Source organism: Euprymna scolopes, chromosome 34 (assembly GCF_053919585.1).
Source record: "Euprymna scolopes isolate OS-2025 chromosome 34, ASM5391958v1, whole genome shotgun sequence".
In the NCBI taxonomy this organism is placed as follows: Eukaryota; Metazoa; Mollusca; class Cephalopoda; order Sepiida; family Sepiolidae; genus Euprymna; species Euprymna scolopes.
The window spans coordinates 21,798,637-21,826,633 of NC_136515.1; the positions used below are offsets into that span (position 1 = coordinate 21,798,637).

The window sequence follows — 27,997 nt, forward strand, 5'->3', positions numbered from 1 at the left end:
GTTTAGAATTCTTTAAATAATTTGTATATTTATTTATGGACTATTATCCTTATCCTCATAGTTATTGTTTCACAACATTTCGGCCAACTATTCCTCTAGCCCTCTTCAGGTGGTTAACCGCAATGTGATAGGAATGCTGAGTCTTAACTGTATCCTCAGTAATTACTGCCTTTCATAGTTGTTGTCTCACCAAATTTTGGCCAACTAATCATCTGGCCTGCTTTGGGTAAGATTGAAACTGCTATCTTCAGACAATGCCTGCCTGGAACCATTTCTATCCACTACGCCATGGGCCCCGAAGAAGGCCAGAGGCATAGTTGGCCAAAATGTGTTAAAACAACAATTATGAGGATGAGGATAGCAGTCCGCAAGTAAACATATTGGTTTAGTAAAGTTAAGCAATATTATTTGATAGCATGTGATACATGCAACGGAGAACTGTTTGTGAATTTCATACTCCCATGAAACTTCCTCCAAAGGAGGAAGCTGATTCAACCCGTATAGGGTGAGTAGTGCTACAGTGCAGTATGGCATGTTACTATTTGTGTCAAACATCAAATATTTTCAAATTAAAAAAAAAAAAAATCTTAGTTTTCATACATTAAAAAGTATATGGGTTTGTAAATAATTTAATTCTGTGTTTACTATGAATTATATTTTGCTCGAGTTCTCTTGACTGTTAACTATTCTATACTTTACTCTACAGTTAAATTGGTTCTGCAAAAAATAACATTCTAAAATCATTTTCTCTCCATTTTAATTGAATTAAAAAAAAAGAAGTTAACTGTTGTCACAAAAATCCAGGTCACACACACAAATCAAAATTCTTTATATTTTTACTACTTTTATGTAAATTTGTTTGTGGTCTAAAATTTCAGGCAATGTTTAATATGGGGATTAAAACTTAATTTGTTGAAGACACAGAATAACAACAAAACCCACATATCCTATTTATGTTAAGAATAGGATTCTGGATGTTATTTAGAAACCCATTCTTAACATGGCAAGGTGAGGGAGACACTTTGACTATTTTCATCCATCATTTGTATAAATTAAATCTAAAAATGTCACTTAAAAAATACATCCTTTATCTGCTGTTGACTACCATGGAAACATAATCTGTACCAGTAAACTAAAATTGTTCCACAAATTCTAGTTTTTATTTCCCATGCTTACACCCCCCCCCCTTTCTTTTTTTTTTTTTTTTTTTTTTTTTTATTGCTGAACTTGAATTGCTTTTCCCTCTTTTGGTTAAGAAGCTTTGTCACATTTTATAGATGAATGTTGTTTACATTAATGAGGCAGAAATAGGAAATGCAACATTATTTATCAATGCATGAAAATATCAGAATATTTTTCAATTTCTCGATGCACAGATGCATTTCCTTTGTCTTTCTGCAACTTTGTGTTTAAAAAAAAATTTGTGTGTTCTGAAACAGCCAGGATAGACCATATAAAACTGAAAAGAGCATGTGAGAAATCAAACCTTACCGACCAATTGTAGAGATGTGGGGTATGCGACTAGACTCTGTTGTCAAAGGCAGGTCTTTTAATCACGTAAAATCACATATATGCAGAACTTGAATGCGTATTAGAGATTATCCTCGCATATCTTCGGTCTCTTCGTACAGGGGATTTGTCAGAGCAACCTGTCATGAGGATATTTCTCATCGGAAGTACATCCTGACCAAATATTCAAAAACATGGTTTGCTGTCTCCTCAAGCCATCTAGCATACTTCTCGGGTTGCGAACGAGGACACCCCCTCTATTTATACAGGACCAGCAGGGTGTACCCGGCGTTGCCTGGGTGTTTGGAGATGTGTGTGGTTTGGGTAAATCAAAACAAAAGAATGATAAAAAATCGTTGCCTGGGTGTTTGTTTTTAAAAATAAAAAAGTTTTGGTAGGTAAGTAGGAATAGCCTTGAGGTGCAGTTGGAAAATAATAAAGTGTGAAAAAAAAAACAGTGTGACGTTAACCGTTTGCTGACCAAGAAATAGTAACGGAAAGATGTTTGAATTGACAGGTGCCCACAATAAAGTTAACTCCATTATTTCTATTTGACACTTCTAAGCAATAGTAACGACCCCAGGACTGTCGGCCAAAAAAGCCTTTTTTGGGCATACAAAAAATGCGTGCGCCGCATTTGCCTTATATATATATATATATATATATATATATATATATATATATATATATATATATATATGGCTTCTAATACAAAACCAGAAGCTGTGGATAATGAGGAACTAAGTAACTAATAAAAAATGAGTAAAAATAAAACTACATACTGGCAGGCCAGCACTCTGGATAAAAAGGGTCCCTCAACCCATTTATATACCAAGCGAGTAGAGGTAAGTAATTGGTGTAAACCTTCTCTCCTCTGAAAGTGACATGATAGTCATAACAGAGGCTAACCAGGGTCAGCTATCAGAGCTTAATAAGAAAGGCCCTGGTCCCCTATCACTGTGAAAAGGATCCCTTCCCCAGAGACCCTTTTTCACGAGAGAGCCAATCTTTGATCACGGAACCAAAGGTGATCATCTTATGCAACAGGGCCCCAAATGTGATCATTCCTTTGAGTGCATACGGTCAGTCTTTAATATAGGTCGGGTGTTCTCTTATTCCTTCTTGAATCCAGGGTTGATATGCCGGTCGTCTGCTGAAAAGTTAATAACTGAAAGGGTCACCATTCAGGCACCAAGAGACAAGAATCAGCTTCACAGAAAAAAAAATCTGTTTTTTCTTTCTACTATAATAATTGAGGCCAAAAAAAAAAAAATATTTACAATTTCTTTTTACAATACAAATTTTCGGTAATTCTTTTTAAAGCCTCTAGAAATTTCCAATCTTCTCAGTTGACTGGTGGCGACGGCTGCAGGCAGGGGAAAGTGTGGCAAACTCAAAAACTCGGTTCAAACTGGCTCAGACAAAATTTGCCTGCGTAATTCCTTTAATAGTCATGGATGGGGTGGTCCTGAAGAATGTCAGATCCCCCTTTTGGCTAATCCTCTTACTTCATCCCTCAACAGGGCCTTTTCTGGTTGATTAATTAACCAACATACACCTGCGTACTAATCTTTCCCAAAAGAATTGTGTGAATCATATTTTTCTCATAACATAAAGGTCAATCCGCTGACCTCGGATCCCAGATGAAGACAAAACATATCTGGTTTGTTTTTCTCCATTCCTGCACCTGCACTCGGCAAGTTATTCGTCATTATCAACTTTCAGCTGTTTCTGTATTTGATATATTGATTCTCGTCGGGTCATCCGCTGCTGCCTAGGAGAGCTTTCATACAAAAAGCCTCAATTCAGTGCCAATTTCACCCCTTTTAATGCCACCATTCTGCTCCCCCCCCCCTTAGAGGTTGGTTACATCACCACTTATTCTAGCAACTAAAAAGCACAGAGGATTAAAAGCCCAACCATGGTCAGTTACAGAAAAGGTTGTATTGTTTTGCTACCACTATTCAAAGTTTGAGAGGTGGAGCAAAGCTTAAAATTTTATCCTTAATGAGAAGATAACAAAAGAAGCTTACCTTCCAGAAGCATTTCATTTACTTTTCCCAGACAGGTACAGAATCACATGTCATGTTCTTGATGCTTTAAAGTGTGCCAATTAGCTGATGACATTAAATATCACATGAAAGTGCACAATCAAATGTAGCAAGTCCTGGGAACATATACCAAAAAGAACAGTTGGAAATATGTCCTACACCATCCACTATGACTATAAAATACCTATAACTATGTATCTAGAAAATGGAGCTATTAAACCTCACATAGTGATATCTAGCAAACAGAAAGAAGCAACTTTAGAAGTTAGTGTCTCCAATGATGCTGGATTAAACAGCTGAGGGGAAAATGATGAATTACTATCACACTTAGGAAGGAGTCCTTCTACTGTCACCCATAACACAAGGAACAGATTTAATAAAAGATTTTTTTTGAGATTCAGCAGCTGAGCTATATTAAACTGTAAAATGAGAAAGATGGGAGAGATAGAATTCGGACTAAAACAGTTGCCTGTTCCGATTTATTTTCTAATTACCTTGGTAGTTCAATCAATTGTTCACATTGCATTAAAATTTTTGCATATTGGGTGAGGGCAGCAGCAAGGGAATTCCAAAGGCAAACGACCCAAAGAAAGAAGCTGTCAGAGTAGGAAATCTTCTGACATATATGGAAGAGGTGTGATGTTGCTGTTAGGTGGGTCTGGGGTATTTTCATTGAAGGAGGGGGGATAAAAGTGCAGACAGTACTTCAAACGCAGGGGTGCAAGTCTGTAGCATCATGACAGGAGCTTGCAGGCAATGCTGGACCTATTAAGGTTAGAAATTGTTTATGTTTTTTGCATCCTATGTAAGAGGAAGAGGTGGTTGGTCCACCAACTCCTGTGGCAGTAATACTCTATGCATGGGCGAATGGCAGCTTTATGAAGATTTAAAAAAAATCTATTGGTATTTCAATTTTAGTGCATGCAGTCATTAAATAGTCTATTTTTACAGCAACATATCAGTTTTTTTTTTTTATTTGTCATTCTCTCTGATCTATTACTTTGACAATTGACAAAACATCTAATTTACAGCCTATGTCATGTTCTGAAGTTGGTTCACGTTTTTCTTTTGCAGATGTGATGCAGACCCTGCGGCTTTGGCTAAATACGTTGTGGCTTTGGTAAAAAAAGATAAACCTGAAAATGAACTCAACAACAACCTGATTGATCAACTGGATGTTTTCTTGCAACAGAGTAAGTTTTTTAACGTTGGGGTGTGGGTGTGGAATTAACTACTTGGACGAGCCTAGGTTGAGTGATTTATGAAGTTGGTCACAAAAATGAACACTCTTTCTTGCAAGATCCCAACTGAGCCAATTCCTATACTTAATCACCTACAGGTGGAAGTTCTTGTTTTTTTTTTTTTTTTGTTCATGACTTAAGTTTAGAAAATAACTAAAAATGATTATCCTCATGGATTGCATCTTCTGCTTGGTGCAGATTGCAAAGCCATGTGATTTATTTTTCGCTATTCCTTCCAATCCAGGGCAAGTTGGTTGATGGACACCCAACTGCTGAAAAATGTCCAATCAAAAACATTTTCTCTTCATCATCTCCTTGGCTTTCCTCTGCCTCTTTTGCCTTCTAGCATGTCCTCAAAACATAACTTTGACAGGGCCAAAATGTTAAAGGGTTTTACTTTTGATTTTATCAAATAGACAGGGTAGGGAAGTAGTTTGACGGAGGGATGGATATTTTTTTTTTCTATCAGGCGATGTTCCATAATGAAACACATTACGTGATTTTGAAACCTCTCAGTGTAATTGGCTAGTTATTTAGTTCATGTGATACAATCAAGGCCATATAAAACTACAAAAAAATGATTATACAGATTTTAAAAAAACATTTAATATTTTTGTAATTAAATTTTCTCATTAATTTTTAAGCTAGTTATATATACAAGGAGCGTGCAATAAGTGATGCTCCTGACCCACTTCCCATAGTAGTAGAGCAACGAAACTTGGCACAGTTATTAGTCTTTCTCTACATAAGAACCACCCAGAGTTATGCATTTATCCCATAGTTTGATGCAGCTCTGGAGACCGTTTTTGTAGAACACCCCAGGTTGGTCTTCTAACCACGTCATGACTTCAGAAATCAAGGCTGCATCATCTGAGAAACGCTTTCCTTTCAAAAACAACTTCATGGCCGAGAAGAGGTGAAAGTCAGAGGGTGCAAGGTCAGGAGAGTAGGGAGGATGGGGGAGGATTTCATAACCACACGCCCGTGCTTCTGGTCTGGCGACATGCGAGTTGTGTACCGGAGCATTGTCCTGCAGGAGGAGGATACCTTTGCTGATCTTGCCCCGCCTCTTGATTTTGATAGCTTCCCTTAATTTCCTCAAAAGTGAAGCATAATAGGCTCCTGTAATTGTGGTACCCTTTGCCAGGAAATCTGTCATCACTACTCCGTCCTGGTCCCAGAAGACTGTGAGCATGACCTTGCCAGCGGAGGGCTGTACCCTTGCCTTCTTTGGAGGTGGTGAGTCCAAGTGCTTCCACTGCATTGACTGGGTTTTGATTTTTGGATCATAGTGATGGACTCAGGTTTCATCCTGTGTAATCAGTCTTTTAAAAAACTTTGACTCATCTTCTTGGCACATCTCCAAATTCATCCTCGAGCACTTGACGCATTCTCGCTTCTGGAATGGTGTGAGCACCTGGGAATCCATGTGGCAGACACCTTATGCATATGCAAATAGTCATGAATGATAGTTTCCACAGACCCTGTACTAATCTTGACATCTTGAACTATTTGGCGAATATTAATGTGCCGATCTTCCAAAATGGCAGTCTCAACTTGACGGACAGATGCCTCCTCAATGGCAGAAGGGGGGGGGGCAGGTCTGGGAGTTGTTTCCACAGACTTCCGGCCATGTTTGAATTCACGATGCTAGCATTTTACAAGGTCATATGATGGGGCATTATCATCAGAAGTTTCTTTCATTTCATCAAAAGTCTCCTGTGGTGTGTCCTTTCAAATACAAAAACCGGATCACTGCTCGACATTCAACAGGCTCGATTTCACACCTGACTCAGTTCAAACACCTGTAAAACAGAAACCACATTAGTTCAGAGCTGTAATTTGCCACATAATCTGTAGAGATATAAATCATTGCACATGCAAAATTTCAGCTAGATCAGACAACTGGAAGTGGGTCAGGGGCATTACTTATTGCACGCCCCTCGTACTCAACGTTGTCAAGGATGCAATGAAGTTATTCTATTCAAATTATTTAAATTCTCATGACTACTGTTCTCAACGTCAATGTTATTTGCACAATGTTTCAATATAACCTCCAACCTTCTTCAGATGTATCTTTTTGAACTTGGGAATCTGCATGGGATTTCGAATGGAACCCTTTAACTCACAGGGGTAGTATGTTGACATTTGCCTAGAAAAGAACTTATTTTTATTATTACCTTGAAAAATCCTTGAAAATATGGAAAATGTTTTGAAAAGGCATAAAAAATCGTATTCTTTGTGTCCAGTAAAAATTTGTCAAAACATTAAAACCTAGCTGTACCTGCCCGACCATGCATTGCCCTGGCCAAGTCTGGTTGAATGATTTGTATCACACACAGATCTGGATGCACGCACACATGCACATGCTCACACATGCACATAGTCAGGCATAAACAATTTAAAAGCTTCAAAATCACACATAAGGAGATTTTGAAGTATATAAACTGTAAATTTCTGGTGATAATTTAAATGTTAGTTAAGCAATATAGTTCGCTGTGTTAGGTTTCTGAAAAATCCAGGTCTTGACTATATTTTTTGCTTAATCTGTTTTATTTTTTTAATTTTGTGTATAAAGAAAGAATTTTAGTCAACTATACTGTAAAGAAAGATTTATCTAGCTTTAAAAAAAAAAAAAAAAAGATGAAATCATGGCTCACTATTAGCATGTGCTGATGTGTCGAAAAACAGTATTTAATAACATACGGTTTATGTAAACACAAGATTTAGCATGGGTATAAGAACAATTAACGTCTGTGGTATATTTAATGAAAAAAGTAAAAATTCTTGGCTTATGATCATGTCTTGATGTGTTGCGGTCAGTTATTATATTTGTATTTGGTTTATTTTATTTAAGACGATTACCTCTTGTAGAGAGTGACACCATATTTGAAAATTTCTGGAGCATTTGTGTTTTTTTTTTTTTTTTTTTTTTTTTTTTTTTTTTTCTAAGATTTAGATTCTGGAATGAATGAATAGTTAGCTCTCGGCCAATGAGATTTGGCAGAATGTGAGAAGGGAGAATTATTTTTGAATTGGGAAATGGAAAGATCATGGTATGTCTAGGAGTATATGATCCAGTTAATGAGGGTGAAATCCCATATCTGTCAAAAGTGCAGAAATCCTCCCGGTGATGAGTGGGGGCAGTAGGACAACATGTTATTTAGAGGGAAAAATAGAAACTACTTCCTCTAAAGATGGTTGCGATTGTGATGTTGCTCCTAGGATGAAATGTAGAGTTTTATAACGACTTAATGTGTCTAAAAAGGCTTTCTAAAGTTACATAAGATAGTGACTAATAGTCTAGACATAATAAATTTGTATGTAGCATCTGTTGCTGCAAACCTATGGTAATTTGGTCCAGAGGGGAATTTTTGTAATGTATTATATAGAAGATTAAATCGAAATAAATATTAAATTATTTTAAGTATTACTAAAAATATTTTTTAAACATTGAAAATAAAACCAAAATACATTGTTCTGAAATTGCCACATATTATTGTTGATACAAGAGTTATATCCCTTCATCACAAAACTACCTGATGTTTTCCATATAACATTGGGTAGTTTTTTGATAAAGGGATGTAACTCTTGTATTGAAAATACCAGAAATTTAAAAGAAAATGAACACAGCGTAGATAATTCTACAATGAGGAAATAATATTTAATCACGCTTGGTTGGCTAAACATAAGTGGGTCAGGGAATGTAAATGATTGTTGATAGGCATATTGTGTGTGTAAAAACGCATTTGTTTTAAGCAAATTGGGTGAAAGTGCCTTGAAATTGCACATGGCTGGCACTGAACACAAAACAAAATCTGTAAATAGTTGACCAGTTTGGTTGTACATTAAAGAACTACATGTAAATAACTGACCTTTTTTAAAACTACTTCATAAAATAGATAAATGAAAATGACTTTTTCTGTTGTCAATTAAGTTTGAGTTATTATATCCTTGTTTATATATTAAATTTTGTTTTGAAAACTTGAAATTTGTCCGGAGAAAGCTTGGAAAATAGACATTGAAAATGTGTACAAAGCCTGTAAAGGCTTCTGTTAGAAATCCCGTGTAGATTCCTGAGCTTGACAAGATATACTTGAAGGTCGAAAGTTACAGTGACCAAAACGTTATGCAAGTAATACTCAAGATGAGAACAGTAGTCCGAAGACAACTGAAGGTAGACAAGAATAAGAAAACACACAAGTGCGACTTTGATACTTAAACGATTTTAAACGACGGTTAAAAAGTAATTAGTGTTTTTTTCACTTGATACTTACAATTCTTTTATGATCTGATTTGTCAAGTTTGTGATCATCTCAATTCCTGTTTTATCTGCATCCTTCAATTTTCTACAACGCCTGAGGATCCTTCAATCTTGCTCTTTATCTTGTTCACAGCTTCCCATTATTTTCTTCTAAATTCTTCCATAGCTTCAACTTTTAGATTTTCACGGTTCCATGGAAACTCAGTATACAATGATTTCTCGTATTAGCATCTCCAACCTTCTTTCCTGTCCTCTTCATTTGTTGCTCACACTCCATTGTCATTTTGAATGTACTTTTCTCTAAGAATATCCACATTTATCTTTGCCATCAAGTAACTTGGATATTCAAAGGAGTTTTTTTCTAGCTTGAATTTGTAATATACCATAATTTATTGGAGACAACATAATACCAACATCAATTTGGATGATCGATTTGCTTTCATAATACTATGGTCTAGCGTAGCCAATAAATATGCCAAAAAACCTGTAATGTTGTAATATAAAGTATATTCATTCTTTTTGTGATTAATAGCTTTCTTCCTACAAAATCAATATTTCATTCTGGTTTATCAGTTCTTTTTGTAGATTGTTGCACCATGTTTTTGAGAATAAAATTTAATTTAATACCTCCTCAAAAATAAGACTTTGATATGGTCAAAATTAAAAAAAAATATTTTAAGATGGTGTCCATCATGTTTTGTTTAATGTTCGTTTCACATGCTGGCATGTGTTGGACTGAACAGCTTTAAGAAATTAACTTCCAAACTAACCTATCTCTATTCAAGTCTTTAGTTATCCCTCTTAAGTCCATTATTATCATGGGAGGAAATGACAAAAGCAGACTTGAAAGAGATAAATAAATTTAAAAAAAAAATAAAAACCTGATCAATTTTAAGTCAATTTCTTACAGCCATTCAACACATGCTGACATGTTCAGAGTTTGCTAGCCACAGTTTGTCTGAAACATGGAGGTCCGTACTCGGTGCCGTATTTCCTATTTTTAGCAAGTTCTCATGAGACGCCATTGTTCGTTTGATCATGTTCTTCAGCATCAGCAATGCATGAAAATACCATCAATCTTGTTCCACTTTATGTCGGGAAGAAGCAGTGTGATGACCAACTCAAACTGTACGAATGTTAAATCATGATGCTGAACTCATTAATTGTCCACATATATCTACAATGTTTGCAGGTAAAATCAAGACTGGTTGCGGTTTGTCCCCACATTGCTTATAGTGTTGTGCTTGGTTGTCCTTTGTCTGGGCGCAGTGAATTCACTGGACAAGTCCATCAAACCTGGGACGAATGGTGGCACAAGTTAAAAATTCAACCTCATTTTTTCACTCCTCATGTTCCATGAACAGTATTTCTGACAGAGGGGGAAGAATTGCTGTTTTCAGTGAGTTGTATGTGGGAATTTTTAGTTCTTCCATATTATCATTTAACTGTCAATCATCTACTTAATCATTATCCATGAGATATTTTTTAGCCTTCATAAGTGATTACCCAGCACCCACCCACCCATATATATGCAGTAGAACCCCGGGATACAGCATTAAAAATTAATAAAATACAGTATATAATACTCATGTATATAATCAAATAACACCATAAGGCGGGCTAAAGGGACTGGAAAAACATCGTATTCCACATAACCTGAAAAAAAAAATGTATCCTAGGGCCACCATATCCCAGGGGTTTACTTTATATATAAAGTATTGGGATGATTAATCGGGAATCTGGAAAATTGGAACTTTTGGGAGTTTCAGAATCTAAATGAGTTGTGCTTTTTTCCGATGCCGAAAATGATTCTTTTGTTTTCTTTATTGATTTTGTTTAAAACAAAATCTTCACTGTTGGTATTCATGATAAAATAATATTTATTGATTTTTAAAGTAGTGAGCTTTGGAAGATTGTTAGGGAAAGAAATGCAATCGCCAAAAGATAAGCGTTTCATTATTTCTAGTTGCCACTTTAAAAAATCGCTCGCAAATGCAACTGTTTCACTCGCAATGTAGAGCCCTGCTTATATTTTTCCAGCGCCTACCATTGCATTATTCTTTTCAAATAAAAAAAAACCCCACTGTTTACAATCCAATTGAAGTTTAATATTTTACATGTGTAAACATGATAATCTTTTCTGTTTTTTCTGTTTTTTTTGTTTTTTTTTAACTTATGTACTAATCCCAAGCTACGGCAGGGTCTGCAATGTGTAAACCTAATAATAATGTCTTATTTTTTTTCATTTGTCTTTTTAGGAACACGCCCTTTTGTAAGTGGGCTCTTTGAAGCCTTGAAAACAAAGTCTTATATTAATAGCTCAAGTAATGGAATGTCGTGTGTCACCGTACCTCCTGCGAGTGTCACGCAGAATACAAACAACTATCAAAGCAATGCAGCTTTGAATCCGATTAATCACAGTTCAACCTCTGTTCCACAAGTGACACCTACAAAATCTGATCGTAAACGGAAAATTGTTGATGGTTCTGATGCAGTAAGTTTTGACATTTTTCGATCATTCAGGAATATAAATTTTCTGTTAAGTGAAAGTCCACTTTTTTATTAAAAAAAAAAAATTTTTTTTCTTAAAATTGATTTTCACTTGAATTGCTTGAATCTTGCATGAATGGGAGTTCTGTACCTTTTTAGTTGAAATTTTTTTTTTTTTTAAAGAAAAGTCTGATTTCTGCCAAACGTCTTGAGCCTCCTTATTTATCTGATTTTTTTGTTGGTATCGTTCATATTTGGCTGGATTTTGTTTTTCTCTTTCTTCCCCTCTCTCGCTTTCTCTTTTCCTTTTCTCTTCCTTTTTCCCTCTGATGACAGTTTTCTATAAAAATTGAAAATGTTAACTTGCCATAAAGACTAAGGCGTTAAATGATTCTGGGTTACCAAATCCAAAATAAGAGATATTTTGAAATTCTGGTGTAACCTCATTTCTCTTGATCGAACCTCTCTCACCTGCAACAAGTCAACGCGTTTACATCCGTATTAAACTGCCGCAATTATTTTTGTGCTTATTTTCAGAGCTTGTCTAATTTTGGGAATAAAAAATATAGACTTCGTGGCTTAGTGGGGGATGCCCTTTTCTCTTCCTTGCAGCCTCTCTCCCACAGAAGAGACATTGCGAACCTGTCTTTGTTTTCTAGTTATTTCCATGGCAAGTGCTTGTCTGAGCTCCAATCTCTGGTTACCCCCCCCCCTCGCCAATCTTTCACAAAAAACACCCGTCTAGCTGAAACTACTGTCATTAATTTTTCCCACTCTTTATCTGCGCCTTAATCCAAACGTAGATTCCATGAGCAGAGCTTCTTTCTTAGAAGTGCACGACTGTGGAACTCTCTTCTGTTTGCCTGTTTCCCACCTGACTACAACTTGAATGTCTCCAAGTCCAACATAAACAAATTCCTGACAAACCGCTTTCTTAAGACACCCTATCAAATCTCCAATACTAATGATTACTATGATACTATCTCATTGATTACTGTACATGCAATAACCCTTATCCCCGAGTGGCTTCCAGGCCTTGATAAGTGGTGACCTCCATGTAAAAAAAAAAAAAAAAATTAAAATGTTTATTTTTTTTTAATTAGATTATTTTTTTTTCTCCATTGTAGTTAATATCAGCAATAATAAACATGTTCATTTAATATTTTTCAAATACAAAAAATGCAAATGTTTGCAGAAATGAGGATTTACCTATACCGTACTATTTCACTGAACAGCATCATTTCTCTCTCTCTCTCTCATATATATATATATATATATATATATATATATATATATATATATATATGAGAGACAGAGAAAGATAGTAGCATTCGTGTGTGTACAACTCTCCTACAGCCCACACCACTGAACCGGTCATGACCAAATCTGACCTGATGGTCTCTGATTTAGGGATAGTGCACACCATTTTTTAAGGTTAGTCCTATTTGGTGCCGCTCTTTATAAACTTCCCCACCTAGAGATGGTGCATACCAAGTTAAGGTTTGCCACCATGGCGCCAGCCAACTTTTTTGTGAATTTGAATCAGATCATCCTCCTCCATCCCCTCAGCCAATCTTGATGAAATTTAGCATGATAATTGTCACTGACATAGGCCAAAATCTATTGCACTGTATCTCTTAACTTTGACCTTCCAAAATAACGCTGCTAAAAACAAAGTAAGGGATCATTAAGGATCCTTATTTTTTCTTGAGATGCATATTTTTCTTTTGAAAAAATTCAAGATAACCCTTTCCCCTTTCAGATACGAAACACCTTAAGCAATAGTTGCTCTTACAATGTCGACTTATTGCAAAGATACCTGTGATATAGGTACCCGAATGCACAGCAAATTTCTGTGCAAAGCGTGGGTATCTTTGCTATAAATATGTTTGTGGTACTAAACAAATGTTAACTATTTTTTTTTTTTTTTTTTTTTTTTTTGTAATTGTTTCAATTTTTGTATAACAATATAAGTGTCAACTTACTTTGATATAACCTAAAGTTCATAGTTGGGTTTCAGTCACTACAGGAGGTAGTTATAAAATTTTTTAAACACCTTAACCAATAGTTGCTCTTACCATATCCTCTTACTGCAAGTGTGGTTGCGAAGTGAGTACCTGAGCATACAACAAAGCGTGGGTATCTTTGCTAGTATTTTTTTATAAAATAAAAGACAAGAATGGCCTAACTAATTAATAATCAATATACTTCAACGTGCGGAAATTGTGCATTCATCATCACATATAAAAACATACACACTGAACAGACATATAGATACACATCTAGTTTGCAAAAGAAAATAATTTGTTCCAGTTTTACGTGAGTTGAAGTTCTCAGAAATCAAGGTACCTCTTCCTGAGGTGTGCTAACACTTGATCTCTAGTTAATATATATAGATATTCGAACCTCTTAAACACTGAGTTAATAAAAAAGTTGGGAATATAATTTTCCTCTCCTCAATTGACTATTTAAATTAGTTATAGTTTTACTTGATTACAGGACAAGAATTCATCCAGTTTGATGGAGTATCCAGCTTCATTCTATTACTTGAGGTAACATCACTTGGAGAAGGTGCACCATTCCTCATTTGGAGAATATGAACCACTCCTCATAAAAAAATAGTATGGGTTAGTCATACCGAGGAAATCTTATTTGGGGCCGTGAATGCTATGTGATTTTAAATATTTAGTCAGGGTTTACTTGTAGAAAAAGTATTCTCATGACAGGTTTGCCTGACAAACCCATGTACAGAGAAACCTTAAACATTCGAGGATAGTATCTAGTAGGCATTAATGTGATTAGAGATAAATTAGTAAATAATTTTTTAATATTTTTTTTTTTAAATCATGTACATATAGAAAAGATCAGAATAAACTAGTAGGGACTTGACATTGACCTGAAGAGGAATTACTTTAATAATTAGGTCCTTGTCCAGAATTCTTCCCTATTTAAAAAAACAAAACAAAAAACAAAATATATGATGTATGTACCTGTGATGGGAACGGAAATATCGTAAACCAAAAAATCACTCAAATTTTATGAAGAAAATCATTTTTAAACGGATTGGAATTTTTCCAATGCCTCCCCCTTCTCATGACTGTTTAGAATCTCACAAGTTTGAATTATTTGTAGTTATCCCTCTTCAAACTGTTTTCAAGATGATATCACGAGGTTGTCTCATAGTTTATTTTTATTGAAAAATAAAACTACTTGGTCCATTTAAATGATTTTTGGTATGTACATCATACAGATTTTTCTTTAATTTTGTGTAATGTGGCCATTACGCTCGGTGTCGTTACAGTTCAACCACACGGACCCATACGTTGCCAGGTACTTTGTTGCAAAGGAATAAACAAAAAAAAAGGAAAGAAATAAAAATTTGATATTCATAGACTTAAAAATTTTATTACAAACTTCATAGCAAAACTTAATTTAGTGCTAGTAAAAGGAGGCATCAATTTGCCATCTAATTTTTAAATAACCATGAATTTTACTAGACTGTTTTAAGATGGAGTTGATAGCATAAACATGTATATATAATTATTAAATAAGTAATATTTAACAATAAGGATCAATGTCCCATAAAAAAATAAAGGAAACTCCATATATATATATATATATATATATATATATATATGAGCTTATAGTTCTTAAAAAAAAAAAAAAAAAAAAAAAGGTAGCAAAAAAAAAAAAAAGAAAGTATTTCAAAATTGTTAATATTACTAAAAATGCCAACAACAAATCTTATATAATTTTTTTTATTTTTACTGATTTACCCTAAACAAGACACACTATCACTTGAACATAAAGGTCTACCATTTGGGACCAAATCTACAAGGACACTATGTAGGGAGTTGAACAACGAAATATCTGTTCATATTACACTTGAACTTCTGCATGTCAGGGAAGCAGGGACCGGGAAGGAATTCTAATGTCTAGCAGTTAGAAGAAACTTAGAGTAGAAAGCTTTCTGGCATCTACGGATTTTTGCAATGTAAGGGTTGGATTTTGCTGCTTGTTGGGTATTTAAGTTGAGGCGGGTACAATTGTCTCAAGCTTGTTAAAGCATATTCCATAAAAAATATTTGTAAAACAGTCACAGAGATGAAGCATTTCAGCAATGGGACAGGTTGAAGTTTAGTTGATAATATGTGGTACCTATTAGGTAAGAAACTTTTTTAACCCTGTCTAAGAGCAAGAGACTAATGACAGTTGCAGCAGCCCAGATGGGGAAACAATACTCCATGCATAGTTGAATAGAGGTTTTGTAGAAATATAGGATACTCTAAGATGTAATTTTCTATCATGGCAGAAAGAGAGCCCACCTTCTTCGCAGCAACCTTGGCAATGTCCTCAATGTTTTTGTTTCAATTCGTGTTGCCTGTGAATATTAAGCTGAAGAGTTTGAACGAAGATCTTATTAGTCTTGCCAGTCAGTCGTTAAGAAAGATTTTTTGTAATTGTTAACGGTAAGAAGCTTAGTCTTAGTAGCATTGAATATTACCATGCATTTATATCCTCATTAAGAACTCAAAGATTTTGGTGAAGAGAAGAAAAGGGACTAATGTGATGATGATTTAGGGATTTGGTTCTTTCACCAGAATTTTTTAAAACTGGCTTCACAGAAGCAATTTTTCAGCAGTCAGAAAAGTCATATTTGATAAGGCATTTGTTGAAGAGTGTAGAGAGAATTGGGCAAGCTCAGTGGAGCATTTTTAGTATAGTAGGAATGAGATTAAGGTGACACACCTTCAAAGTGTAGTTTTTTTTATTTTTTTTATTTTTATTTTTATTTTTTTACATCATATACATGTGAAGGAATGATTTTCAGATAGTGTAGCTTTCGTCTGCTAAGGGAAATTTAGGAGGGAGTGGTTTGTTGTGGAGCTGGTGAGCTGACAGGCAAACAGGTTAGCCTTCTCGGTTGCAGTGCAAATAGTCTCATGGTTGTTGGATAGTGGGAGAATTGTTGATCGCCCAATATTTGCTACACTGTTATAAATTTTCCAGAAATTGCGAGTTCCTAATTTCTGCAACTCCTGGTGATTTCGGTATGCCTTGTGTTGGCTGCGGCTATTTCACTCTTACAAGTATTTCTAACTTCTCTATACTTTTACCTATTTGTACTGAACTTGCGTTGGATAAATCTGTGGAATACATGCTGCTTTTGAACAAAGGCAGCTGCACAAGTAGAAGTGAACCATTGGGAAGAATGGGGTTTGCTATAAAACTTTGGTGTGAAGACGTGTACAGCTTTGAACCATTCAGTAGCCTCATTTGCATACTGTTCCATAGGAAGAGAAAATATACTACTTTATGGGGCATCTGATCCTTTTTAAAAAAATTTTATGACAGTTGATTATATGGATTATTCTTGTCTGTTATGTTTGCAACATTTCAGCAAATGCAACTACGGACCTCCAAATGCATATTTTCTAATTTAAAAACTTATATGGAATAAAGATCTCAGTTTAAAGTTTCGTACATGTTCTCCACAGTTCGAAAAGATGCATTTGAGTGTTGGAGGTTACAGTAGTTCAAATAATCTTTTTTTTTTTTTTTTTTCACCCCAAGTCTGTAATTGTAAAAAACACATTATGCATTTAAATTTTCAGTAAGAAATTTAAAAAAAAAAAAAATTGGATGTTTTCTTTTTTATTAACAAGTTCCTGACTCTTTGTAGGGTCCGAGTGAAGAAGATAAAGATTATCGTAAAAAACGTTCCCGCAGTTCCAGTCCAAAAGGAGGCAGACCCGGGTATGTGTGGGTTTTTTTTTTTTTTTCACCTAACTTGACTGTTTAAAAAGAAAATGGTATTATTTTTTTTTTTTTTGTTATATTTGGATGGTAACTTTTCAATTACTTTTACTGAATGAAGTATTTGAGGTATGGCATATCTACTTTTACAGTATTGTGAACAAACATCTTGCTACTCAAATCTTCTCTCACATAAATCAGGCTCCTATCACTGTAGCCCCCACCCCCTTATACATCAGTAGTAATATGTCTTGTTCAGAGAGAAAAGTTTTTAAAGATGGCCATAACAGAACACTGATGTAGCGTTCTGAGTCCAGAATCCTCCTCTGTACTTATATAAATAAAACTGAATTGGGATGCTGTCTGTACCTTGACTCGCATGAAATGTACAAACAGCCAAAGAGAAATCATCTGTACTTTTAGGACAAAGTAAAAAATTATAGGTGGAGAAGAACAGTGGAGAATAAGACAACTTGAAGAAGCGAAGCATATGTTGGGTGATAATGACCTTAGTAGATCTAGAATAGAATTTAATACAATATGAAAAGCATCTATAATATAAATCTCACCGATCTGTTTAAATGTACGTATGTTTGTAGGTCTGCCTGCCTAAACTTTTGATAAAGGTGACGGATTTTCACGAGATCGGTATCATTTTGAAGCTTAACGTCTTGGATGACAAATATCGAAAAATTGTCCAAAAACATTAATTCCTTCACCCTCAAATGGACCCTTTTCTACAGGGAGGGGTCACTTTTTTCGCCGATATTTTCAAATCATCCCCCTCTTTTTGATTGACTAGCCTTAATTTAAACAGCTGTCACTTCTGGTTTGGCGATGGACGCAACAGCAAAGATGCCCCCCCCCCTCCCCCAATGTTCTTTTCCTCCTTTGTGGTGCAGGTTTGAGCCAGCCTGCCTGCCTACCTGCCTGCCTACTAATTTTTTTGCTCAAACACCTGCCAAACACCAGGCGCCCAGGCTAGTTAATTATAAATAAAAGATTAAATCATTTTTATATATATATATATATATATATATATATATATAAATAAAGTAATGAGACTATCTGTTTAAATCAAGAATATGTTCAAGGCTCTTAAAATTAATACTAGAATTGTCCATGGCATCACAGATAAAGTACTAAATAATAATTACTTCTGCAAGAGTTTTCTGGAGGTTAATGGTTAAATCCTTTACTTAAAACTTCTACCCAGTTGACAGAATGAGTGCAAGTTATCCCCGTAGATTAAATAAAAAGGTTCCAATCGAAATTCTGTAGATTTCAGAGTCCAGGATTGAAATTGAATGATTTTTGCATGTGGGGACTAATTCTGTAAATAGCCAGTGATAAACAAATATATAACAAATAAATGTTACCAAAGGCAAGATAAATTACTCTTTATGTGACGGCCATTTCTAACAATGTGTATTGAACCATTTCACCTGTGTCATTAATCTTTGATAAATAGAACATACAGAAATTTTGCTTCTAACTACAGCAGAACCCCAGGATATGGTGGCCCTAGAATACTTAACCTGGAAAAAAAAATTTTTTTTTTATAATGTGGAATATATTTTTCTGGGCCCTGGTTACGTATTTGCCCCGCCTTACGGTGTTATTCATAATATATGTGTGTATTATATACTGTACTGTATTTTGTTAATTTTTTTATGCTGTATCTCAGGGTTCTACTGTATACATTTTTCCATTTTGCACTGTTATGTGTTCCCCAAATCTGCCTCGTGCTGCGATGTCATGTGACACTGATCAGCTAATACCACGTGATCTAAATTTTCAGAGGTCAGAAATTTGGAATCCTTTTCGTACACTAGCACCAGCCCCATTTTCACATTAATACCAAGGCATGACAAAAAGTATATTTTTGGTGGCTGGGTTATTGCAGGAGTAGTTTTTCTGCAGTATAATTAATTTTCAAATAAATACACTTTAGGTAAAAATACTCTTATGAACTTGTCATATCGAAATTAGTAAAAATTCCCCCAAAATTTGTTAATGAAGAGTTCTTAAAATCCAGGGATGTAACTGTAGTCTATGATTGTAGCAAAATATTAAAATTCACTTTTTAAAAACAGAAAATGGTGGACAGCTAGTTTTTTGGGGTCTTTTTTTTTTTTTTTTTTTTTTTAATATAAATAGTTCTAGCAGGTCTTCTAGTTGGAATTTTTACAAATTTCAACATGACATGTAAATATGATAGTGTTTTTATCTAAAATGCATATTTTAAATTTTAATTACACTAAACAAGCATTATTTTTTTTGGTTAATTGTAATGTCTTAGGATGTTTTTTTAATAGTGATGATCGTAGAAGACGTCATGATGACCGCAGATTTAACAGACGACGTAGCAGAGACCGTTCGAGATCAAAAAGTCCCAGAGGAAAGTCTAGGGAACGACACCGTCCTCTAAGGGACTCTGCTCGTGAACGAGAACGATCAAGGAGTCCAGTTGCAAGACCATTTAGTGGTCGATCTCGTTCGAGATCCTGGTCACCCCAGCGTTCCCGATCACGTTCTAGATCAAGAGGTATGTTGTAATCATCAATGTTTTAAATATGGTACTTAAATTAAAACCGGATAGTTGTTCCTTTTTGCCTTTGTCTTTTTGTTTTTTGTGGTTGTTTTTTTTTCTTTTGATCTTTTTCTTTGTTTTGATCTTTTTTTTCCTTTTGCCTTTCTCTCGTCATTTTGTTTTTGTTTGTTTTTGTGGTTATGTATTTTTTATCTTTTGATCTTTTTTTTTTTTTTTTTGTCTTTCTGTCTCTCGTCATTTTTTCTTTTTTCCTTTTTTTTTTCTGCATTTTACTCTTTCCATCTTTATTTTTTCCCTTTTTTAATTTTCAATCTGCTTTTTTCTTGTTTTAAGCTTGAGTGTATTTGTAATCTTGCTGTTTTAAACAAACTTTTTTAAACAGACATCTACAAATCATCTAGCATAAATCCCCCCTCATTTTTTTTTATTCAAACAAAAATTTTATCAATTTGCTGAATTTATTGAAATGCTAGTCACACCTTAATAAATATCGGATGATTCATTTTGATGCTATTGCCTTATTTCAGGTCGGAAGGAAGTTGACAGTCGCGGCTCAACTCCTCTACAAGATGCTGATGCCTACAATGCTACCTCTGCCTCATCAATTGTTCCGCCAGGTTGTTCGAGTCCCGTCCCAACAGTTAGCAATGCAATCTCTGTTGTCGCTCCGTGGGATGCCAGCAGAAATCCTCCTACAGTGCCTCCTACTGCTGCCGCTGCCTCCACTCCTGCTAATTCTGATGCTCCACCTCGTACAACAGCTCCATCTGGCACTGGTTCCAATCGTCCAAGATGTAGAGACTATGATGGTAAGTTCAAAGATTGGTTTTGCCTTTATTTGTATTTTTTTCAGTAAAAACGAAGTCTATTAAGTTCATATAATGATTAGAAATTTGTGACAAATGACATGAGTCCCTTAACCTTTGGGGGTTATGGGAGCACTGCATTATTTTATGCAGTGTGTCTTGGGCAAAAATAGCCTGGCGCCGCCCATCCCTCTCCAGACTCCAAGCACATATAACACCCGGTATTACCAAATTGTCACCCATTTTAGTATTAGCCAAGCTCAACATATAAGGAAAATCTTTTGTCATAAAAAAAAAAAAAGAAAATGTAGAAACTTTACATCTATTATGTTGGTATATAATTATTGCGGACTTGTTTGGCTTTCTTATCAGATTTGGTAAGTGATCCACTAATCGGCTAATTTACATATATTGGTATTTATGCATTATAATTGCATATCAAAAAATGTGTTTTAAGCAAAAACACTGACGTAATCATGTATCATGTCAAAATGATTAAAATTCCGAAAAATTGAGAACTACAAGTGTTTTTTTTTTTTCTTATTAAAAAACGTATATTGATCTGCCATTTTTAAAAGTTTTAAATAGCGAAAGTGAAAAAAGGGAGATAATTCAGTTTATCAAAAGGAATTGGCACAATAGAAGAAACTTATAAACCTGGATTATTGACTAAATTTTATAAATCAACGATTACATTTTTTTCCACTGTGCTACCTCTTACATCAACTCTATAACATTCCTCTACTGACCCAAAATCATTTGTTTCCAACACCGGTCGCAGTGTTGGTCGTGTGATCTCGGCCAGTGTTTAAACAAAAGAATTCTCCCTCAAAATAAAATTACAAAAAAATCCAGTTTAAATAAGTCAGTGTTTTCTTTCGGCCCCGAAGCCACCAGAGTCGTGGCCATTGTTGAGGCAGCTTGTTGGCTGCGACAGTTCTTGTCTTATACAGTTTGAAGTTTACTCTCCCAGGCACAATCACATTGACACACTGGTTCTTGCCAGATCACCAAAGTTAAGCAACGTTGAGCCTGGCCAGTACCAGATGGGTGACCATTTGGGAAGACGAGGTGTTGTAGGTACCACGAGGTAAAATACCAGGTTGAGAAACTGGCATGGTCTATCCTTCTCTTGAGGGTAGATGGCCCTCTCTGAAGCCATGCTAGGCAACCTAGTGTCACAATAAAAAAAAAATACCCTTGATAGCCCTAGCAAAGCATCAAGTATTCAGCTACAGACAAGATTTTAATTACACTACAAACTCGTGTAGTGAGTCCAATCTTCGCTGCGGATGCATATTACGTTTGTTTTTTACTCCCAGGTTTTGCCTTTGCACCTGAGAAGACGTTGACTAGATTTGTCACACGGAAGTTGTAGAGTATAAATTGAAAAAATTTATTTCAGGTAGTGTAACTTTACTTACACTATCTCTACCACCCAATCAATGCTTGAAATTAAATGTTAAATCTAACCAGGAGTTTCACTATTGTTGACCAAGAGAAATCTATTAGGCATGTGTACAGTATGATGGTGTATGGAAGTAATACTTGTGTGGTTTGAGGATATGCATTGCATGGAGAGAGTGATATAATGGATGTGTAATGCAAGCCTTAAAAACTTAGATCTAAGTGAAAGTGATTTTTGTGGAATGAACTGGATTCGAATTTGGGTCACCTTGGTCGTCAGTTGATGTTGTTAACCATTAGACTGTCATCTCCCATTCTCTTAGATTATTTTACTGGACACATGGTCAGTTGAATGAAGCATTGAATTAAACTCTCTTCTAATTAGAGTTCAATCCCAATTGCGAATGCTTAAGAAAAACATTAAATGATACTAAAATATTTAAATAAAATAAGAGTTTACTTTAGATTAAAAATTCCACAATGTTTATCTAAAGAAGATTGCACAAGGTTTAAATAATCGAAATGAATCTCCAGTTTAATGAAAATTATTTGAATAACTTCAACATTTTCTTTTATTAAATTTCATTTTGTGATTTTCAAACCAAAAAATAACTTTATTTTTTTTTATTTTCTCTTCAGAAAAAGGGTATTGTATGCGTGGTGACCTCTGTCCTTATGATCATGGTTTAGACCCAGTGATAGTTGAAGATGTCAACTTACCAAATGTGCTCTCTTTCCCACATGGTCATGGTATGTGTCGTGCTTTTTTTTTCTTTTTTTTTTTTTTTTTTTCTATTTTCAAATTAAAATTACTATTTCCTGTTTGTGCAAAAATCGCACACACATGAACATATTTTTTTATACTGAGGGTTGTCCAAAAAGTAAAGCCTATTTTTTTATTTATTTTTTTGTTTAAATGCTCAAAACGTCGAAGACAAGAGTGGTACCATGAAAATGAGTGACCTTTTTTTATGCTCCAAAATTTATTTTTCTATAGAATCACCATTCTCAATGCACTTTTGCGACGAATTCAGTGATGCGTCTCTGCTTCTGATGCACGTCCATGACAGGGACAGTTTTCTTAGTTTCACACCGTAAATATCTGCAATAGGAAGATGAAACTTTCAGGTCATGAGTGCTTATGTTCAATCATCATAACAATGCAATTTGCAGTCCTTTTTAATCCATTCGGGCCGAATAATAAAAAAAATAAAAAAATGTCATTACTTTTGGAACGTCTCGTTTATAAGAAAAAGGCCAAATCACTATAGACCCCCCCCCTCATTTTGCTTGATTTTATTTATTTTTTTTTTTGCATTATCTTTTTTCCTGTTTCTTCTTGCCACATTTTGTCTTGCCGTGCTTTACCTCCCTTTAGCCTTTTTCTGAAAATGTTAATTTTTCCAAATTCCAAACGATTGATAGGTGTAAACCTGCTGCTAGGCTACGTTTCAGTGGTGTATGTAAATGATAGATGTTGCAGGTGATAGGTGTCTGGCTAAGGAAAAAAGGGGTGGAGGTAGAGAATTGAAAGTAACTCTGGTTGGAGTCTGGCCACCCAAGAGATGTTCTTTTGTTTTGAAATAAAGTAATTGCCTCTTTAAACAGGGAATCATACTGAGTGCAAATTACTTAAAAGTATATTTTGATGAGCTCTAGATAAACTACTTTGAATGGACACTGTCTAACTGTTGTCTTTTAGTGGATACCTGGAGTAGTCAGCACCTAGCACTCCCCTCCTATTTTTTTTTCTCTCGAGTCTTTGTATTTTTAGTCATACAATGTAACATAAATTGTACAAATAATGACTCTTCAAAATGGTATATTTCAAATAAATTTAAATTGTTAAAAATTCATATACTCAGCTCTATCTCAATAAATATTGAGCAGTTTCAGTGTTTACAGTTTAATCTACCCAAAGTTTTTCTAATTGATTTAAATTTGTGGATGTGTGTATTTAAGTAGCATTTCTTTCCTTTTAAACATTGTTGAAAGTAACAATTCTTTTGGTGGATATTCCCCCTTTTTACTTCAGAATTTTTCTAATCTCGTTTGTGCCAAAGTCAATGTTTGATATGTATCAATGAAAAATTATCATGCGTAAGGTCAGGTTGATCCGTGAGTTCTATTTTAACTAATGAGTGACCATTTAAAGTGCAAAGCCACTTTAGAATAAGGGTTTATGAAATAAATGGATCATTAACTGAATGTAAAAGAAATCTGGTCACGCCTTTATCTGATAAAATTGAAATCATATTCCAACTAAAACGTATATTCAAGTTGTTTACAGCTGTTTCAAGTTGGTATCTATTTTTAGCCATACAATGCAGCATAAAAATTGCACAAATAGCAACTCTTTTCAAACTGGTATACTTCAAATATTTTTTAATTTCAAAGTTCATAGATACTTAGCTCTATCTCAATAAATATTGAGCCATTCAGTGTTAGCAAGTTAAAAATTGATCTCTAGTCAATCTAAAAAATTTCTTATTGATTTAAATTTGTGTATATGTTTAAGCAGCATTCTTTTATTTAAGCAAACATTGTTAAATATCTTTTTTCTAATCTTTGAGTCAAAATCAACATTAGTTTGATATGTATCAGTGACACTTTCAAATCTTTAAAGAATTATCTTTACGTGACAAATGAACAAAAAGCTGGAAAGAACATTTAAAAAAAAAAAAAAAATTTTTTCTTTTTAGTCTTCAGATTTTCCTTTTTGAAATTCTCTTTTCTCCAGATTTTTGTCCATTTGTTTTTGTCACTGGAAGATGATTCTACAAAGAATCAAAAATGCTTGCGATACATATCAAACTAATATATTTATTTTTTTTTAATATTAACATAAAGATTTACAAAAAAAAAAACAACAAAAAAAAACAAGCAGGACCCGTGGAAATTCCATGGAGTGAGAAATATATTTAATCACCAAATATGTTCTGATGAAATTGATATTTTTCTGGATAATGTAAAAAATTGCATTTTTGAACAGAAAAGTCAATAACTCAAGGCAAATATAAGTTTATCAAAATATCTATGAAAATAGTTTCTTTTGTATTTTAAGTAAAGAACTGACCCAAATGAATATCGCATTATAATTTTCCGCAAATATTTTTCCGGGTATTAAGCACGAATATACGTGCTTTCGCATACAACTATGGCCTCCATTTATAACAAAGAATTACATTGCTTAATAGTCGGAAAAATACTTATTTGTGAAAATTTTAAATGTGATATTCTTTTTCAGCACATTTGAAAACCTACAGAAAACAAGTTTTTTAAGGTAGTATTATGTTGGTCTACAAGGTCACAATTAGGAAATAAGCAGTATACTAAAAATAATATATAAAAAATATATAAATATAAAAATAACTGACGCCCCACCCACCAAACAAGCTGGCTATAAAGTGGGTGTTCATTTTACGCTCGGTTAATATAGAAAAATGATCTTCAACTTTTTAAAACTAATTTCTTTTATTTCTTAAAAACTACTCGTTTTCTGGGATATTAACTGTTGTTTTCGTTTTCAGCACCCTCAAAAACCTATAATAGTGATAATATTAAATGATTTTTTTTATGGCTGGAAAGATACTTCAATAGGTCATTTGTTTTCCTAGTTGTGCATATATACTGTATTACAAAATATCTGATATTTCTCCCAAACCTCTGGTCCTGATGGAGGGGAGACTAAAACTTGTTGCTCTGGTTTCACATGATCTGAAAAAACAGCAAGGGGAGACTTGATTCCAAATATTTCTCATATGTTATATCCTCCCTCATTGGTTTTTATACATAAAGTAAATTTCACTGTATAAGGATTGTTTGATACTGGAGAGATATAGCATATGAGAAATATTTAAAATCGATCTCCCCTTGCTGCTATTTCAAATCATTTGAAACCAAAGCAAGTTTTAGTCTCTCATCCATCAAGGCCAGAGGTTTTGGGAAAATATATTGTATATATAGTATTTTGGATTGTACCACACTTTCGATTTGGTTTTTAGCTAGCAAAAATTGTTGCTTAAGGGGTCAAAATTGAAAAAAACTGCTGACATTGGCAGGGTATGTCAAATAAAGCATTACTCCTGCTGTTTGTTTTGCACATGCGCAAAATTAAACATTCATAACTCCATGTTGCTTAATTTTTAACTTTTTGTTGCCATCTGTTCAGATGGCAACAAATAACACTAAGGCTGGAGGGCTTAACATTTTAGTTTTCATTCTAGTAAACGATACCAAGGCTTTTTTTTTTTTCAAAATAAATTTTGAAATCATGACTATATATTGGATAATAATCAGTAGAGAATTGGCTCTATAATAATAGATAAGAAATTTGCATGAATTAAAATATGTTTATGCATATTTTAAGACCGAGCAATGCCAAGTAGCCTGCTAGTGTGTGTGTGTAGACACACCCTTTTTCTCTGAAAATAAGATAAAGCTTGTATTAATTTGAACTATGAAATGTAGCATGGAAATTTTCAATGGATGCTTTCTTTTTCATGTACAAAAAAAACGTTACATAATTTCTAACTAAATTATGGAAAATAATCAACAGTAGAGCCACATGAGAAGGTGGCCTGAGGATACTTTTCAGATTACGATGTAGAATACAATGTTTTTCTGGGCCCCTGGTTATGGTATTTGCGCTGCTTTATGGTGCTATTTATTATGTTATTTTATTAAATATATATGTATTATATACTGTGTTTTGTTACTACTTTTTAATGCCACATCCTGGGGTTTTACTGTACATATATTTATCTATTGTAGCCTTACAAATCATGTGTATGTATGTAATGTATGTATGTGTGTGTGTGTGTGTGTGTGTGTGTGTGTGTGTGTATATATATAATATATATATATATATATATATATATATTTTGTAGCCTTAATCATCAAGACAATTAACAAGATGTATTAGCAAAAGTATGTTACAGAAGTACACATCGTGATTCTGGGGCCATAACTGCCAAGAATCGCTACCAAATGATATGTTAAATATAACTATATTTATAATCTCTAAGTCCATGATTCCTAAAATAGGTAGATCAGCTTATCTCATAACATTATCATAGACATTTTTTTTTTTTTTCTTATTCAGAAATTAACATTTTCTCAAACACAATCCTAATCTATAAATCTCAAAATTGTTTTTTTCTTTTAGGTCCACCAACAGGTCCTAGTGGTCCAGGGTTTGTAGGCCCCAGAATTCCTCCACCTACTCATCCTCACCTACCTCCAATGGGACCTCGAGGACCACCTCCTCGTCCATCTAGGCCAGGTAATGATTCAAAAGAGAAAAAAAAAAAATGAAAATTTACGATTTTAAGTTTTTCTGTTCGTTAATTTTTTTAAAATTTTACTTAAAATGTAACTCATTTTTATCTTAATAATTGTTGGTATTTAAAAAAATTTTTTTTAATGAATTGAAGATGTTTTTATTTTTATGAACATTTATATGGTCAGTTTTATCTGTGTGGAATTGCCAATCTTTGATTTAATCAACCATGTAAAATGTTTTCTTTTGTACATAATTTATTAAAAGATAAATTTATTCACTTAATTCAATAATTTATATTAGAAATATTATAAATGTAGCTAATATATTAAAAAAAAAAAAAAAAAAAAAAAAATTTTGCTATGCTCATAAACAACAAAAACTGTCCTTGTCCAGAATTGTCCTTCTATTTAAAAGCAAACATAAAAACTATGATTATGTACCCATGACTGAAAGAAGATATACACAAATAAAACTATATAAATCGATCAAGTAGTGTTATTTTTATAAAGTAAATTTTAAGTTTCCCCTCCTTATGTAAAGAATGGATTTCTACACTTTGCCAAGTTTGAATTGGATTTATCTCTTTTGTCTTTAGCCCGTTTTCAAGATGACGTCACAAGATCATCCCTTGTAG

At 34.1% G+C, this 27,997-nt stretch overlaps 1 protein-coding gene across 4 annotated transcripts in view; it reads left to right on the top strand.

Annotated features, from left to right (window-relative positions):
* The window catches only part of LOC145259126 (RNA-binding protein 26-like), a 100,487-nt gene that overhangs the window by 23,293 nt on the left and 49,197 nt on the right, over positions 1-27,997 (top strand). For all 4 annotated transcript variants that reach the window (XM_080116802.1, XM_080116803.1, XM_080116805.1 and 1 more), the window contains 7 exons: positions 4,635-4,753; positions 11,324-11,559; positions 17,239-17,312; positions 19,631-19,860; positions 20,394-20,675; positions 22,719-22,829; positions 27,247-27,363. In XM_080116802.1, coding sequence (XP_079972928.1) covers positions 4,635-4,753; positions 11,324-11,559; positions 17,239-17,312; positions 19,631-19,860; positions 20,394-20,675; positions 22,719-22,829; positions 27,247-27,363 — 1,169 coding nt within the window. The remainder of the gene's footprint in view (positions 1-4,634; positions 4,754-11,323; positions 11,560-17,238; positions 17,313-19,630; positions 19,861-20,393; positions 20,676-22,718; positions 22,830-27,246; positions 27,364-27,997) is intronic.